A 16465-nucleotide genomic window follows, 5' to 3' on the forward strand; every position below is an offset into this window, starting at 1 on the left:
AGTGTATGAGGGTTCCAATGCCTCTACAGCTTTTCCAACACTTACTGCCTGTCTTTTCCAGGACAGCCAGCCTAGTAGGTGTGAAGTGGTATCTCACTGTAGTTTTGATTTTCATCTGACTGATAATGACCTTGCGGATCTTTCCCTATCATTCACTGTTTTTGTATCCACTATGTGGCTAGATGCACTCTTAGCCACTTTGCCGTAGCAGATCCAGATTTTTCAAATTAAAGCGTTAATGATATGACGTCCTTCTTAGAGCCCACGCTTTCCCTTTGCCACACTCTGCATTTCATGTTTTCCTACTATTATCACATACAGATGTATCCTCAAATAATATATAGCACAGGTTTTGCATGTTTTCAAGCCTGGTATAAATGACACTGTGCTGTAATCCTTCTGTACTTGTGTTTTCTCGTTTGTTTGTTTATTTGTTTGTTTGCTTGCTTGTTTTTCTGGGATTTGTTTTTACTCATTGTATTAGTTTCCTAGGGGTGCTGTAACAAAGGACCACAAATGGAGTGGCTTAAAGCAACAGAAATTTAGGGCACTTGGGTGGTGGCTCAGTCTGTTAAGCATCCAACGTCAGGGTAGGATCTCACGGTTTGTGGGTTCGAGCCCCATGTCGGGCTCTGTGCTGACACCTCAGAACCTGGAGCCTGCTTCGGATTCTGTGTCTCCCTCTCTCTCTGCCCCTCCCCTGCTCATGCTCTGTCTCTCAAATATAAGTAAACGTAAAATTAAAAAAAAAAAAAAACCCAGAAATTTATTTTCTCCCAATTCTGGAAAGTAGAAACTCCAAACCAAGATGTTGGCAGGGCTATACTCTCTTTGAAGGCTCTAGAGGAAGATCTTTCCTTGCCTCTTCCTACCTTCAGGTGTTTGCCAACAATTCCTCACATTCCTTGGCTCCAATCTCTGCCTCTGACATCATGCGGTTTTCTTCCGTGTAGGTACCTGTGTCTGTGTCCAAATTTCCAATCACGTTGGATTTACGGCCCACCCTAATCGTGTGACCTCATCTTAACTTGATGACATCCACGAACACTCCATTTCTAAATAAGGTCACATTCCATTTCTAAATAAGGTTCGAAGGGACTTGAATTTGGGGGTGGGGCGCATTCTTCAACCCAGTGCTCTCATCAGTCTGTTTTTATGACTCACACTATTGACATGTGCATTCAGTTCATTCATTTGAACTTCTGTGTGGGAGGCCTTTGTGAGAGTACATCACAATTTATTCATCCCTCCTGGTGATGGACTTACCTTGTTTCCAGTTTTCTCCATTTCCGGCAAGGCTGCAATTAACATCCCTGAACACGTCTCTTGGAGTTTCTCAGGGCAGGATTTTTCAAACTGCCCAACAAGATCCATTAGTGGGTTGCGAAACCAATTTAGTGGGCTGTAGACACAAGTTTCCCCTTAATGAAATGGAATTAAACAGAACAGAAGCTATTGTAACGCATGCACATAGTCAGGGTAAGGATTACCGTGTGAAACTGGGTTTTGTTGTTGTTTTTTTTCCTTTGGCAGGTGTATGTAATGTCCCGATATAAGCAAATGTGTTTAGGAGCCCCAGCCCTAGCAGGTGTAGACGGCAATGGACGTGCCCTGTCCAAGGTCTGATGGGTGTTACACAAATGCTCCCTCCAACTAATTAGTGCAACTAATTTGTCCACTTACACTTCCGTCAGCTCCTCATCGACACTTAGCATCGTCAAAAATCTGAATTCTTGCCAGGCCAGAGGCTTCTCATCCTATTGCTGGAAGAGGAAACAGGCGCAGAGGGCAGAAACGCAAGGAGCTGGAAGGCAGACCCCACCATCTTTGCTGCAAAGACCCGGTCTCTGCCAGGGCGGAGAGATACCACCATCGAGGATCCCGTTAGGCGAAGCATTCTCGGGTTCTAGGAGGGGATGCGGGCTGAGTAGGAAAGGGTGTTGGAAGGAGAGGGTCCGTTCTCATCCTAAACCCCCTTTCCCTTCCCCCACCTCAAAGGGATGCCTGGGGCTCAGGGATGGCCCGGCCCTGGGCGCCCCCGGGTGGCGGTCCCGGCGCACAGTCAGAGGAGAGCTGATATGCTGCAGGTTGGGGACAAAACCACGCTCCTCCAGCCACGAGCCTGCCAGACGCACCTGGATCCCCGCACCCTTGAACCCCACCCTCCCACCTGATCCCCTGGAGGACCCAGCGGCCTACCTCCTCTGCAAGTCTGGGTGTCTCAACTCTAGCCTGATTTCCCGCTGGCCCCTCACGTGGGGCCGCAGGAATGATGTTGCCCAATTCCTGCTCCCTCAGGCACCCAGCCCCTGCTCGCAGGGGACCAAGGGACCTGGTAATGTACGCTTTCCCTGTCGGGGACAAAGGCATCGAACTATCTCCCTGACCTTTCCTCCCAGAAAGTTCAGTGCTCTTAATCCTATGCCACAGCCAAAGATCCAAACCTGGGTCCAAGAGACTCAGGAGGGCTCCCTCCCGGACTCACCTCCCTGCAGAGTTTGGATAACTAAGCCCCCAGCCCTACCCCCACCCCCCACAAAAGTCTCGGGTCTCTCTGAACCCTTCCTCCAATGCAACCTGGAGACTTCAGCCTCCAGCCGGTCCCAGAAGGGGCCCAGGCATCGTACCTGCACTTCCTGCCCATGGAAGAGTCTCTTCTCGTCTCCGCCCCCCAAAGCCACCCCATCCAGGTCTCTTTAGGGGAGCAGACTTTCTTTTTTTGTTTTCTAATGTTTATCTATTTTTGAGAGAGAGAGAGTGTGTGTCTGTGTGTGTAAGAGAGAGAGAGAGCAGGGGAGGAGCAGAGAGACAGGGAGACACAGAATCCAAAGCAGGCTCCAGGCTCCGAGCTGTCCGCACAGGGCCCGACTCGGGGCTCGAACCCACGAGCTGTGAGATCATGACCCGAACCGAAGTCGGAGGCCCAACCGACCAAGCCACCCAGGCGCCCCGGGGGGAGCAGACTTGGAACCCCATCTCTCGGAACCCAGGGGCCAGATCCCCCAGGCTCCGCCCCCTTGGGAGACACCGGTACCTGCGGTCCCCTCCCCGGTTCTCCAGGGCCCGCCCCCTCACCTTTGGCGCCCGGCCCCGCCCCCACCCTGGGCTGGGCCCGCCCCCTCACCTTTGGCGCCCGGCCCCGCCCCCACCCTGGGCTGGGCCCGGCCGCACCTCTCCCAGCCGCACGCCTACCTCCCAGGAAGCCCTGGGACCCATGGCCGCGGTGGCAGCCCCCTGGGGGCGGCAGCGGGAAGAGGCCCGCGCGCTCGGCCGGGCGGTGAGGCTGCTGGAACGCCTGGAAGAGCACTTCGGGGACCCCCGGCTTGCCTCCAGTCCCCCCTCGATGCGGGACCTGCTGCCCCGCACCGCGCAGCTGCTGCGCGAGGTGGCCCACGCACGGCGGGCGGCCGACCGAGGCGGCCCCGAGGGTCCCGGCGGTGCGCGGGACTTCCTCGTCGTCTACCTTAACAACCTGGAGGCCAAGAGCAGGCAGGTGGCGGCACTGCTGGCACCCCAGGGTCGGAGGAGTGCCAATGACGAGCTCTTCCGGGAGGGCTCCGGACTCAGGTGAGCCGCGGCTCCTGCCCCAGGAAAAAGGTGGGGTCGCGAGTCCGGGCCCCCAGCGCCGGCCTCCTTCAGACCCAGGGGTCCAGACGCCCAGCTCCTCCTCCCTTAGACCCAGGATTCCTGCCCCAGCCCCTCCTCCCTCAGACCCAGGAATCTAGCCCCCAGCCCCCTCCTCCCTCAGACCCAGAGGTCCAGAGCCCCCAGTCCCTTCTCCCTCAGACCCAGAAGTCCAGGTCAGAACCCCCTTCCCTGGGGGAACCTGGAAAACTGAGCCAGCCAGATTTTTCTTTCTTTGGGCACCTATGCCTTTAACCCCACCCCCCCATGTCCCCTCTTTCCTGGCCACCCAGCAGCCCTCTTCAAATTGCCCGACTCTCCCAGAGGCCTAGACGCACATCCTGAGAATGCGGGGACCCCAGGGAGCTTCTTGCAGGAGGAGGGGGTGAACTGACATCCCCATCACCTCCTTTGCCTAGGGGGACACACAGCCGCGCCCTTCCGCCCCCCCCCCCCCCCCCCCCCCCCCCGTCTTGGTTCCTGAGAATAGCTAGCTCAGGACCTAGGGCTTGTCTGTAGCCTCCTCCTCTAAACTCTGGGGAAGGGGCTCCTGAGTGACAGGAGTAGCCGAGGCTTGGGGTCTAGAGCCCAGAACAAAACAAGGTGTGGACCAGGAAGCTCTCAACCATGTCCGGGAAAAACTTCGTAATGTCTCCTTAGATTCATCCTGAAATGAAATGTGTAGGCCACACTACTTACCTACCCATCATTTTTTAAAGGTCACTATAATACCCAAACTGTTATAAGGAAGTGATCAAAAGAATGCCCTTCATAACAACATTATCTGTGTTTCAAATGAAAATGCCAAGGCACAGTTACAATTATTCTGGCATGCAGAATTGGCTCTTAAGACATTCACGCCTGGGGGCGCCTGGGTGGCTCCGTCGGTTAAACATCCACCTTCAGCCCAGGTCATGATCTCGTGGTTCTTGAGTTCAAGGCCCGCTTCGGATCCTCTGTCCTCCGCTCTCTCCGCTCCCCCCCCCCCCCCCCACTGCTCATGCTCTCCCTTTCTCAAAATTAAATATACATTTAAAATAATACAAACTCTGTATGGAAACCAATTTGACGATAAATTTCATATATTTAAAAAATAAATAAAATAAAATAATACAAACTAATAATAATTAACACGTACTGAGTGCCAACTGCATGCCAGGTGTCGCTGGGCATTGACTCATGAGATATGGAAGAATCCTCTTAGCTTCCCTCTTAAGACAGGGGCTGTACTTATCCCGCACTCATGCCCATTTCACAGTTGAGGAAACTGAGACTCAAGGGGGGAGAAAAAGGAACCTCCCCAAAATGACACAGCTGAGTGTCAGAGCTCCCCTTTGCTGCTCCCCACGTCCCGACCAGTACCCCGAGGAGGCAGCTGGCAGAAGGAAACACGGGGGGCCCCCCGCTCTGTGCTGCTAAAAACAAGAAGGCCCCCAAGCACAACCTGCTCCAAGACCACGGTCAAAGCCCTCAGCACTGGTGGGCTACAACAGATGTCAGGAATCCCGCAGAGCTGGTTCAAGGCCGGATGAGGCCGGGCTTCTCCTGCAGCCCCGGTGGGGCTGCAGGTGGAGGCTGGGGGCTGGCTGGGCTGGTGGGCAGCGCCTCCCTTTCCTTCCCAGAGGAGGAAACCGAGGCTCGCAGAGGGGAGGCGTCAGGACTGTGATAGGCTGTCTCGGGATGGACTCCACCCTGCCAGAGCCTGGGGGGCCTGGTCCCTGTGGGTAGAGTCCCCCACAGCAGGCACAGGTGCCAGCGCGAGCCCCCAGGTCCAGCCCAGGCCCTCAGAGCCCATCCTTGCAGGCGACAGCTGGCCAAGCTGGCCCTCATCTTCCGCTACATGCATGCGGAACTGAGTGCGCTCTTCCCCGGCGGAAAGTACTGTGGACACACGTACCAGCTCGCCAAGGCCCCAGCCCACAGCTTCTGGAGGGGGCACTGTGGCGCCCGGTGAGTGAGCACCTGTCCCCGGGGCCCCGAAGTTCCTGGAGCCTCATCCTGTCCCTGCCCGGGGACCCAGGAGTCCAGGCAGCCCCGCCCCCCAGCCCCTCCTCCCTCACATCCAGGAGTCCACCTGCCTGCTCTGTGCCCCCACCCCCGTCCCTCCTCCCTCAGACCCAGGAGTCCTGCCCCCGGCCCCTCCTCCCTCAGACCCAGATGTCCTGCCCCCAGCCCCTCCTCCCTCAGACCCAGATGTCCTGCCCCCGGCCCCTCCTCCCTCAGACCCAGATGTCCTGCCCCCGGCCCCTCCTCCCTAGAGGCCCTCCCATGCTAGGTTCCTGGAGGCCTCAGCTGTGTGCTCCCCCCCCCCCCCTTACAGTTGTGTCCTGACCTGGACTGAGTTTGAGACCATCTTGTGCACCTGCCACCCGGTGGAATCAGGCTCCACGGGCCTGGCCTTGCGCTCCACCATCAACCTCACTTGCAGCGGCCACGTGTCCATCTTCGAGTTTGACATCTTTACCAGGCTCTTCCAGGTCAGGGAAGGCCAGGGCTGGGGGAAGGAGAGGTTGGGAACATGGGTCTGAGGGAAGAGGGGGCCGGGATCTCAGACTCCTGGGGTCCCGGGGAAGGGAGCGTCTGGGGTCTTCTGTGTACGAGATGCCCGAGGCCCACGACGGATGTAAGCAACGTGGCTGGGTTCCGAGACCCCGGGAGGCACTAGGTGTGCCTTGCTCGGCCCCTCCGTGACCCCAGCGCTGCCCCGCTCCAGCCTTGGCCGACACTCCTCAAGAACTGGCAGCTCCTGGCGGTCAACCACCCGGGCTACGTGGCCTTCCTCACATACGATGAGGTTCAAGCGCGTCTGCAGGCCTGCAGAGACAAGCCAGGCAGGTAAAAGGGCCAGGAAGCTAGGTTATAAAGGACAAGGACTTAGACACCCGGATCCCCAGCGGAATGAGGGGATGGGAATTCCCAGATGGGGCAGCGGCGATCGCACCCTCACCCCCTCACCAACCTCTCCCGCCAGCTACATCTTCCGGCCCAGCTGCACTCACCTGGGACAATGGGCCATTGGATTCGTGAACTCAGACGGCAGCATCCTGCAGACCATTTCTCTCAACAAGCCCCTGTTCCAGACACTCCTGGACGGACAAAAGGAAGGCTTGTGAGTCGCCGTCCTGGCAGGTGGAGGGTGTCGGCAGAATGCACTTGGAAAGGCGGTGCACGTTGCACCCGGCCCCAGATCGCTCTGAGGGCGCGCAATTCACTCGGCCCACGTTATAAATTTGCAATACCATGGTGTTCCGGTAGGTGGCAGACGAGGGTCCAGAGGAAGGGGCGCCTTTTCCAGTTCAGAGAAAGCTGCTACGTGGGCTCCAGGCAGCTCTGAGAAGCGTGTGGGGAATTGGCTTCACTGGCCTATTGGAATTTTGCTGTTTCTTTTTTTTAATTTTAAGTAGGCTCCACACTCAACGTGGGGCTTGAACTCACGACCCAGAGATCTTCACATGCTGTACCTGCCGAGCCAGCAGGGCGCCCCATCTGGTCACTTTTTTGTCAACCAATTGCTACCTGATTGGTAACCAATAGTAACCTTTTTGTGTGTCTCTGTCTGAAGACACCTTGTTAAATATACAGTTGAGGGGCGCCTGGGTGGCTCAGTCGGTTAAGCGTCCGACTTCGGCTCGGGTCGTGATCTCACAGTTCGTGAGTTTCAGCCCCGTGTCGGGCTCTGTGCTCACAGCTCCGTGCCCCGAGCCTGCTTCGGATTCTGTGTCTCCTTCTCTCTCTCCCCCTCCCCTGCTCGCCCCCCCCCCTTCTCTCTCTCAAAAATAAATGAACATTTAAAAACATGTTTTAGGGGCACCTGGGTGGCTCAGTCGGTTAAGCGGCCGACTTCGGCTCAGGTCATGATCTCGCGGTCCATGAGTTCGAGCCCCGCGTCGGGCTCCGTGCTGACAGCTCAGAGCCTGGAGCCTGTTTCAGATTCTGTGTCTCCCTCTCTCTGACCCTCCCCCGTTCATGCTCTGTCTCTCTCTGTCTCAAAAAATGAATAAACGTTAAAAAAAAAAAAAAAACAAACAAACCATGTTTTAATATATATATAGCTGATACTTTCACAGTGAGCTTGCGTCTCAACGAGGCTCATCTGACACCCGTATGTTCTCTATACAGCACATCCCAGGCTTGTACTTAGGCACCCACGACCCTGGGATCATGACCTCAGCTGAAATCAAGAGTCGGATGTTTTAACCAACTGAGCCATCCAGGCGCCCCAAAGATGTCTTCTGCTTGAGCCTGAACACTCGAGGACAGGGACGGGGGGGGGTACTCTGGGAGGTCAAAGCCTAGGATGTAATCAGTTTCCTGGTTCTTGTTGATCTGAGTTTGTGTTTCCAGAGCTTCAGCCACCAAGGTCTCGTGTGCCCTTTTTGGGGAATCTGAGGGGACACGGCCCTGCCCCGGGGCCTGAGGAGTCACAGCTTGCCCTGGAAAGTCCCAATTTGAGGAGAGGGGAGGGAAAAGATCCCCAGGCCAAGGATGGGTTTGGGAGCGATGCTCATCCGGGGGGCTCTGGGCCCATGTCTGGGGTGAGGAGTATCAGACGGCCCTCGGTACCCCCGTCTTTCCTTCGCCCAGCTTCCTCTACCCAGATGGGAAGAACCACAACCCAGACCTGACTGAACTCTGCCAGATGGAACCCCATCAGCGCATCCATGTGTCGGAGGTGAGGCCCAGGCCTGTCCTGTCCCTGTCCCTGTGTACTGTGCCCCCCGAGGGCCTTAACGCAGGAGTTCTCTCCCTAGAGACTCAGGCCTAGAATCCCAGAGGCTGTGGGTTTCCGTGCTGGTGCGGTGGCCACATGACCTGGGGGTAAATCACTTGACCTCTCTGGGCCTCTGTTCCTTCTCTGGAAAAGACAGCTCGTCCTGCCCCTTCCCCGGGGAGTTTTGTGGGGATTAAACCAGGAAATGATACTGCTGAGGTTGTCAGAATGGCTAATGCACTTGACCCTGTATCAGTGTAGTCTTCACAGCCACCCCACGGGCGAGGGAGAAACGACAAAGGAAATCTTTTGGTATAAGTATATCCCACAGAACCCTTGGGATATACTTAAACCCCAAAATAGGTTCATTGTTTACCTAAAAATCAAACATAACAGGACATCCTGTATTTTTAGCTGCTCAGTCTGGCAACCCTACATAGAGACCACCCCAGGGAACAAGTCTCATAGGCAGGTACAGGTAGGAGGCCGCCGGATACACGGCCTTGGACTTAGGAGGGTTCGGGGCTGGCACGGACGTTCGGGACTTTCGTCCTGTGGCCTGACTTGGATCCCCATGGCTAACACCACCCCTCTCCATCCTCCCCATCTTCCGGCCTCCTAGGAGCAGCTGAAGCTGTACTGGGCCATGGACTCCACGTTTGAGCTCTGCAAGATCTGTACCGAGAGGGACAAGGACGTGAAAATCAAGCCATGTGGACACCTGCTCTGTGGCAGCTGCCTGGCTACCTGGCAGGTGGGTCCGACCGCCCTGCCTTCCCGCCCAGTCTCCCCCCACCCACTGCCCCCCCCCCCCAGCTTCCACCTTCATGCTAGAAGTCCCTAGCATGAGGGATCACGCCTCATGGATCAGATGGAGAAACTGAGGCCCGGGGAGAGGCAGAGATTGGCTGAGGGTCACTTGGGAGCAGTGAACAGGAGCCCACGTGTCCGCCTCTGTGTCTCTGTCTCCGTCTTACCCTACATCTCTCGCCTCCGCTTTTCGTTCTCTGGCTTCCTTATTAGCGGAAAGGGCTCCTTGTTCCCTGGCTGGGTGACCTGGGGCCAGTGGCTTCACCTCTCTGAGCCTCAACCTCTTCCTCGGGAGAACCGGGCTGATAGTAGTCACCTCCCAAGAGCCATGGTGAGGATCCAAGCCCTTGGGGAAAGAGGGCAGTGGCCCCTGTGTATGGTAGGTGCCTGACGGGAAGCTTTGTGATTGTAATGGAAGTGTTTGCAAGCTTGTGATGGCTGAGGCATGCGTCTCAAGGACATTCTTGAATACACATTGCCCCACTGTAGGGCTGGAGGATGCAGGTCCTAGCAAAATGACCCGAATAAGGAAACAGGCCACCCCACATGAAGTTCCCCTTTAAGAAAACCCGGAGTGGGGGTGGGAGGAAAGGGCGCCTGGGTAGCTCAGTTGGTTAAGCCTCCAACTTCGGCTCAGGTCACGATCTCGCGGTTCGTGAGTTCGAGCCCCGCGTCGGGCTCCGTACTGACAGCTCAGAGCCTGGAGCCTGCTTCGGATTCTGTGTCTCCTGCTCCCTCTGCCCCTCCCCGGCTCATGCTCTGGGTGTCTGTCTCTCTCTCAAAATAAATAAATAAACATTGGGGAAAAAAATTTTTTTTAAGAAAGAAAGAAAGAAAGAAAAACAGCCCGGGAAAACCTAGCCAGCTGACCCCTTAAGTGACCCCGCTTTTCCCTTCCCACACCCCAATGCCTTAAATTCACCAATAGAGAATGAGCCCATGAATTCCAAGGTACCCCCCCCCCCCCACTCAGCCCCTAATAAAGGCAGAGCCCCCCTGGTGCGTGTGTCTTCCCTCCGTCTCTACCTGGGACCTCACCGTGTGGCCCCAGGCAGGCCACGTACCCCCCAGGACCTATGGGTAATCGATCTTGGTCTTCAGAGCTCACGGGTGGTTGTTGATGAGGTGGGTCCTATGATCCTAAGACCCACAGGGGCCGGTGGAACCACAACAAGGCTGGCCCCAGCGGTGGTAGGGGGGCGGATGTCTGTGGGGCTCCCCACGATTAACATGGGCCCAGGCCAGTGCTCAGGCATTCCTAGGCAACAGCATCATCACCGTGGACAGCTGAGACCCCAACAACACCCGGCTCCCCTGGGCTATCTGCTTCTGTGCCCCTCCGGACCCCATTTGGCTCCCGCCCCCCTTCCCGTCAGTCCTGCACTTCCCAGCCCCTCTCTGCCTGACTCCTCTCCCTCTGTTTCCCTCCATCTGTCCTCAGCACATCCCTCTGGTGGGGAGGAAGGCCCTTGTGGTCCTAAGGGACAAGAGGGCCCTTGTGGCCCTAGGGACAGGGAGACCCTGACCCTATATCCCTCCCCATCCCACCCCCAGCACTTTGAAAGCCAGACGTGCCCCTTCTGCCGCGGTGAGATCAAGGGCCAAGAGGCCGTGAGTATCCATCAATTTCAAGGGAAGCCAGAGGAAGCCACGGCCGCTGCCGAGTACCTGAGGTCCAGCAGTGACCAGGAAGATGGGGACGAGGAGCTGGGGCAGGTAAGCAGGGCCAGGCAGGGCCCTCTGGGTCTGAGGGAGGAAGGGTCAGCAACCTGGATCCTGGGTCTGAGGGAGGAGGGGGCTAGTGACAGGAGTCGGGTCCTGGGGGCCTGGACTTTTGCTTTCCCAAGGGTCTGGGGCTCTGGCTTTCTCCAGATGAAACTCCCCTGAGCGTTAGGCCCTTGCCTTATTCTCTGTTGTATCTCCAAAGCCTGGAAGAGTGCCCGAATGCTGGGACTCTAAGCAGAAGGACACGTAGGTAGGAAGAAAACGGCAACTTACAGTCCCCTCCCCACCCTCCATCACTCCCAGGTGGCTTCCTCAGCACCCCCTCGGCTGAATGTGTCCCTAGCTAAAGGCCGGCTGAAAATGGTGAGTCAGACGCTGGTCTGGTTCAGCTCCGGGGTCCCTCAGGGGCACCAGGTCCTGCGCTCCCCCTCGGCACCCACTGACCAGGTGCTGGGCGATCTGGCACCCACCACCTCTGTGCCCTCTTGTTCACTTCCTTACGCCACCCCTCGCCAGCTTTCTGGCTCTCCTTCCAGCATCCCAGGCATGTCTCATCCCAGGGCCTTTGCACCAGCTGTCCCCTCTGCCCGGGTCTCCTGTCCCCCAGGCTTGCTCTCTCCCATCTCCTCCCCAGGGCGGCCTTCCCCGATCACCCCCATTTTATTGAAAATAGCACCCCACCCCCTGCTGATTTTCATAGCTCTTTCCACCACCTGGCAGAAGCGTATAATTTTCTGTCACCGTCAGCCGGTTGCCACCCTCCCGAAGGTTAGGACTTCGTCTTCTCCGTTGGATCTCCAGAGTCTAGAACAGTGCCTGGCACATAGTAGGTGCTCAGTAAATAGGTTTTCAAGGAATCCAGGGAACAGAGCCTTCCCAACAGCCCTGTGAAGTAAACAAAAAATGAAAGAAATGCTCCCCTCCTCATTTTCCAGAGGAGAAAAAGCTCAGAGAGGTGACTGTACCTGTCAAAATTTCACAGGCTGATACAAGAGAACCTGGTGTTGGGGGCGGGGGGTGGGGGGATGGGGGGGTGGGCGTGGTGCTTAGAAAACCCTACCATTATCTGCTGATCTTGGAAGCAAGCCCCAGCCTTCTTGCTCCTCCCCACCCCCTACTTCCTACCCCAGGATTTTCCGAGACCCTGGCCTGCTGGGGAGGGGCCCATCTGTGTTAGGCTTAGTACACATAAGATTCAATCAATACAGAGGCGTCTTCAAACAAACAGCTCAGGAAGTCCGGGAACATTATTTCGACCGCAGCAAACAAGTGAGCCAGCAGGAAGGGGGGTGGCGGTGACACCAGCCAGGGAAGCTAAAAACAGATCCAGACCTGCAGCCCAAGGCAAATGGAAACATTAGGAGGCACTCAGCTGGCTCCCAGAGGACAATGAGGGGGGACGCGGCCAGGACGGCAGGCTGGGGGGTGGGGGAGGGGGGGCGCCTCCGGCCACGTGGGCACACCTTGGCCCGGGCTGTGCCCTCCGCCTGGCGTGCCCTCTCCTCTTCTCCCCAAACCCTGCCTGATTCAAATTCCAGTCAACTCCTACCCCCTTGGTTCTTCAAAACATGCTGTAAGAGGGATGGCCCCCGGGGGGTCCTGCCTCCCAGCAAAGTGACGGCCGTAATGAGCATAGTTAACGTGTTAACGTGTGTCTGAATTGCTGGGCACCCGGCCCTGTGTTTCGTGTATTAATTTTGACCGTCATGACAGCCCCGTGAGGTGGGTACTGTTGTGATCCCTGCCGTAAAGCACGGGACACCGAGCCTCGGAGATGTGGAGGCCATCGGCTTAAAATGACAGGGTCAGGAATGGATCCCAGGCCCGCGGCTCGAGACTCTGTGGCTCTGTCCAACATTCCTGTGGGCCTCTCTTCCCTTGTCTGTGAAATGGGCATCATGGCAAAGGCCAGTGTCAATGTGGGTACGGTTTGCGTGTGCTGTTCTCCATCTAAGAAACCCACCCCTAGGCAGCAAGATCGTCATTGGGCGGGACCCTGGCCCCTTGCTGGCCACTGGGGACCTCTCCCGTCCTCGCTGTCTCCACCTGGAGAATGGCAATCAGCCCGGCGTGGGCCCCACAGGTCCCGATGAAGTCAGCAAGCCTGGGTTACGTAACCTGGATCATACCCCTCCCTGACCTCTCAGAAGTCCCCACTAATTCCCCCAGGGCTCCAAGAAAAAGCCAACATACCCTCCACAGCTCACAGGGCCCGGAGACCTGACCCGTCTCCACCTCTCTGACCTCCTACCATCCCCCCCAATTCCTTTTCAGCAACGGGACTACTGCTGTCCTAACAGGCCATAAGCCCCCCACGCACCACAGGACCTCTGCTTACATCTTTGTCACACTCAGCCTTGTGTTCCATCGCCCCCCTTCTAAGAGGTCTTCCCCAGTCGCCCCCCACTCTCCCCAGGCCTATTCCAGTTCCCTGAAGGTCACTTAATACTCTGTGGATAGTTCCTTGTTCATGCACTGATTACTCTTGGTAAGTCTTTTGCTCGGTAAATTTATCAGCAGCATGAGGACAGAGATTTTGTCTGCCTGGTTCATGGCTGTCTCTTCAGAGCCTAGAAGGTGCCTGGCCCTACACTGTAGACGCTCCGGGAATGCTTGTGAGATGGATGGATGGATGGATGGATGGATGGATGGATGGATGGACGGTGAGTGGAAAGGATGGAGGGAGGGAGGAAGGATGGATGGATGGATGGATGGATGGATGGACGGGTGAGTGGAAAGGATGGAGGGAGGGAGGGAGGATGGATGGATGGATGGACGGATGGATGGATGGACGGGTGAGTGGAAAGGATGGAGGGAGGGAGGGAGGATGGATGGATGGAAGGATGGATGGATGGATGAATGGACGGACGGACAGACGGCCAAACAGAACTTCCTACTCGAGCCAGAGGTGCTAGGGAAAAAAAACCAGCATGGACAAGGACGAGACTGTTGTGCTGTCCCTCCCTCCTCCTGGCCCCAGCCACCCATGTGTTACCACCATCTGGGCCTATGAAATGACAGTTCGCTGCAGCTCAGCTGTGACACTTCTTAATCTCCTCCCCTCCAGGTACCTCTGGCCCTCCCCAGACTTCAGGGCCCTCTATCCTTGCCAAGAATTAAGACTGTGGCCTTAGCCCCATGGGAAATCACCTCCAACCCTCAGGCCAGGGAGGGAGCCACAGGGTGAGTGGAGAGGCGGCTGGGGTCCAGGGCTCCCAGGTCTGAAGGAAGATGGGATGGGGGGCAGAAGGGAAAAACACTGGTTCCAGAAAATTAATAGCCCCTCTTCCAACTCTCTCCACTGCAGAAACTCCTGAAGGAAAAGTCACCCCTCTGGCTGCCCCCGTGGGGCCCGTGATCGCTGCCCAGGCATGGGGGCCGGTGAGTCGACCCCACCCCAGCGCTGGCCAGGTTCCCTCGGCCTGGCCCTGCCCTGTCCCCCAACCTGACTGGGATAGTATCTGACCCACCTCTCTTTCTGCCTTGCAGGGCACCACACGTGCTGCTAAAGGGAGCCCCAGGGGCTGCAAGGGGTTTGTGAATAATAAACTGCCAAGCCTGGTCTGTCGTCTGATGTGTGGAGAAAACTACAGCAGCCACCAGGGGGCAGCTTGGCATTGGGAACAGGTGGTCCTTGAGGCCTGATCGCCACCTGCTGAATCCAGGGGTCTGGAGGGGCAATGGTGGGGAACCCAGCTCTTCTGGATTCAGGAGTCCAGTCCTCCAGCCTCCTCCCTCAGACCCAACAGTCCAGGCCGCCAGCCCCCTCCCTCAGACCCAGGAGCCCGGAGTCCCAAGTTTTCAGAGAATCAGGCAACCAACCCCCTTACCCCATTAATGAAAAAATAATACTAATTCCTGAACCCAGACCCAGATATCCAAGTCCCGAGCCCCTACTCCAACAGATCTCTCGTTTCTTTAAGAGGTACACACCTGGTCTTGCCCAGCGTTCCTAACCTTCTCTTTCTTCCATCCGTCCCTGGGATCTTCTCCCAGAGTAACAGTGATTTCCAGTCCAAATCAAACTGAAGAAGTGTCTCCCTACCTCATCACTCATCTCGGAGGTTCAAGCCTCCCTCCACTTCGGTTTAAGCCGTGAGCCCTGCCCTGCGCTGTGCCCAGCCCAGGCTGGATGAGGCTGGCACGGAGCAGTAATCACTACCCGCCCCCCCCCCCCCATCTCTGGTGGCTCACAGCCCAGTGGAGGACAGATAGTGACGACCCAGCGCGGGCAGGGCTAGGATGGGGGAAACCGGGACGCTACAGGGGCCCAGAGCGGGCAGCTGACCCGGCCTGGGAGGTCAGGGAGGGCCTCCAGGAGGAGACATCCGAGCTGGGACTGAAAAGATGTGGGGAAGGTATCCCAGGGCAGAGGGGAACGATTTTAGAGAACCAGGATGGGAAAGGGAGCCGTGAAAGGGAACAGAATCTCTCATGGGCCAGGATTTGGGGAAGGGCTCGGCCCTGTGGTTCTGGGCAGGGTGCAATCGCACCTCTCCGGGTGGTGGCCAAGCTTCGAGTTTAGGCGCCGCCCCGCCCCACAGCGTGGTCCCCTGAGGCAGTCTGGCTGCTTACGTGGTGGCTGAAGGCTTGATGGAGAGGTTTCTAGTGACCCAGGCAGAGGCTACCTAATCTTGGGAGTCCTGCAGCATCACCCCTGCCCCGTTCTCATCTTTACACGTGAGTCCCCAAAGGGCACAGATGTAAGAGGAAGGGACCTAGACACCCCCCCCCCCCCCACCTCAGTGGAGCGTCAAGGTGGGGTTGTAGCATATGGAACGGGAGATACCGTCGCAGGCATCTTAGGAAAATAGAAGGTGTCCCAGAGAAACCAGTCCCCGCTTTTTGGCATTATTAGTTCCTGATTCAAAGCATAGCAGGACGGGGGCAGCTGGGTGGCTCTGTCAGTTGAGCATCCCACCCTTGTTTTCAGCCCAGGTCATGATCTCACGGTTCGTGAGTTCGAGCCCCACGTCGGGCTCGGTGCTGACAGCTCAGAGCGGGGAGCCCGCTTCGGATTCTGCGTCTCCCTTGCTCTCTGCCCCTCCCCCGCTCACGTTCTGTTTCTCTCAAAGATGAATACATGTTGAACACTTTTCGGAAGAGCGTGTGACTCTCGACCTCAGGACTCTGAGCTCAGCCTCCACATTGGGTGCAGAGATTACTTGAAGATAAATAAATAGAAAACTTTTTTTTTTTTTTTTAAAGTTCTTATCTAAACTTTCCCTGCACAGCTAACTCTTGTTGTCCAACCCAAAATGCACACACAGTGACCTCCAAGACAACACAGACTCCCGATGGTTCCATCTTCCAGACGCAAATCTGGAATGACGGGGGAATCACCATTCCCCTCCAAACGTATCCTGATCCCGTGTTGCCCAAGCTGCGAACTAGTTTCAAGTGGACCATCACACAGTGTGTGTAAAATAATGGACACACTCGTCCCCCTTATCCACGAGGGGGACGGTTCCAAGACCCCTACTGGATGCCTGAAACCACAGAGGGTATCGAACGCCAGCCATACTTTGTTTTCGACTAGCGACTTAGTGCGTGGATGTCTGGACAAACCTACGATACAGTTTAATTCACAAGCTA

At 56.6% G+C, this 16465-nt stretch overlaps 1 protein-coding gene across 2 annotated transcripts; it reads left to right on the top strand.

Moving 5' to 3' along the window:
* Positions 1-3156: 3156 nt before the first annotated feature.
* On the top strand, positions 3157-14438 carry CBLC (Cbl proto-oncogene C). 2 transcript variants are annotated; one of them, XM_019426058.2, is made up of 12 exons: positions 3157-3567; positions 5428-5574; positions 5945-6101; positions 6338-6459; positions 6596-6733; positions 8209-8296; positions 8958-9089; positions 10700-10861; positions 11174-11233; positions 13938-14053; positions 14178-14251; positions 14360-14438. In XM_019426058.2, exons 1-11 carry the CDS (start codon positions 3215-3217, stop codon positions 14185-14187), a joined length of 1485 nt encoding a protein of 494 aa, XP_019281603.2. In that variant the 5' UTR covers positions 3157-3214; the 3' UTR covers positions 14188-14251; positions 14360-14438. The 2 variants fall into 2 exon arrangements, with proteins under 2 accessions (XP_019281603.2, XP_019281604.2); XM_019426059.2 differs by lacking the exon at positions 11174-11233.
* Positions 14439-16465: the final 2027 nt, after the last annotated feature.

This window comes from Panthera pardus, unplaced genomic scaffold (genome assembly GCF_024362965.1).
Source record: "Panthera pardus isolate Hobbes unplaced genomic scaffold, ASM2436296v1 HiC_scaffold_18, whole genome shotgun sequence".
Classification (NCBI taxonomy): domain Eukaryota; kingdom Metazoa; phylum Chordata; class Mammalia; order Carnivora; family Felidae; genus Panthera; species Panthera pardus.

Bases quoted from the DNA above. Each gene is read 5' to 3' on its own strand.
- CBLC (XM_019426058.2), top strand. From the start codon at position 3,215: ATGGCCGCGGTGGCAGCCCCCTGGGGGCGGCAGCGGGAAGAGGCCCGC. The intron at 3,568-5,427 runs GTGAGCCGCGGC...CCATCCTTGCAG, and splicing joins CGGGAGGGCTCCGGACTCAG to GCGACAGCTGGCCAAGCTGG. The intron at 6,460-6,595 runs GTAAAAGGGCCA...CTCTCCCGCCAG, and splicing joins TGCAGAGACAAGCCAGGCAG to CTACATCTTCCGGCCCAGCT.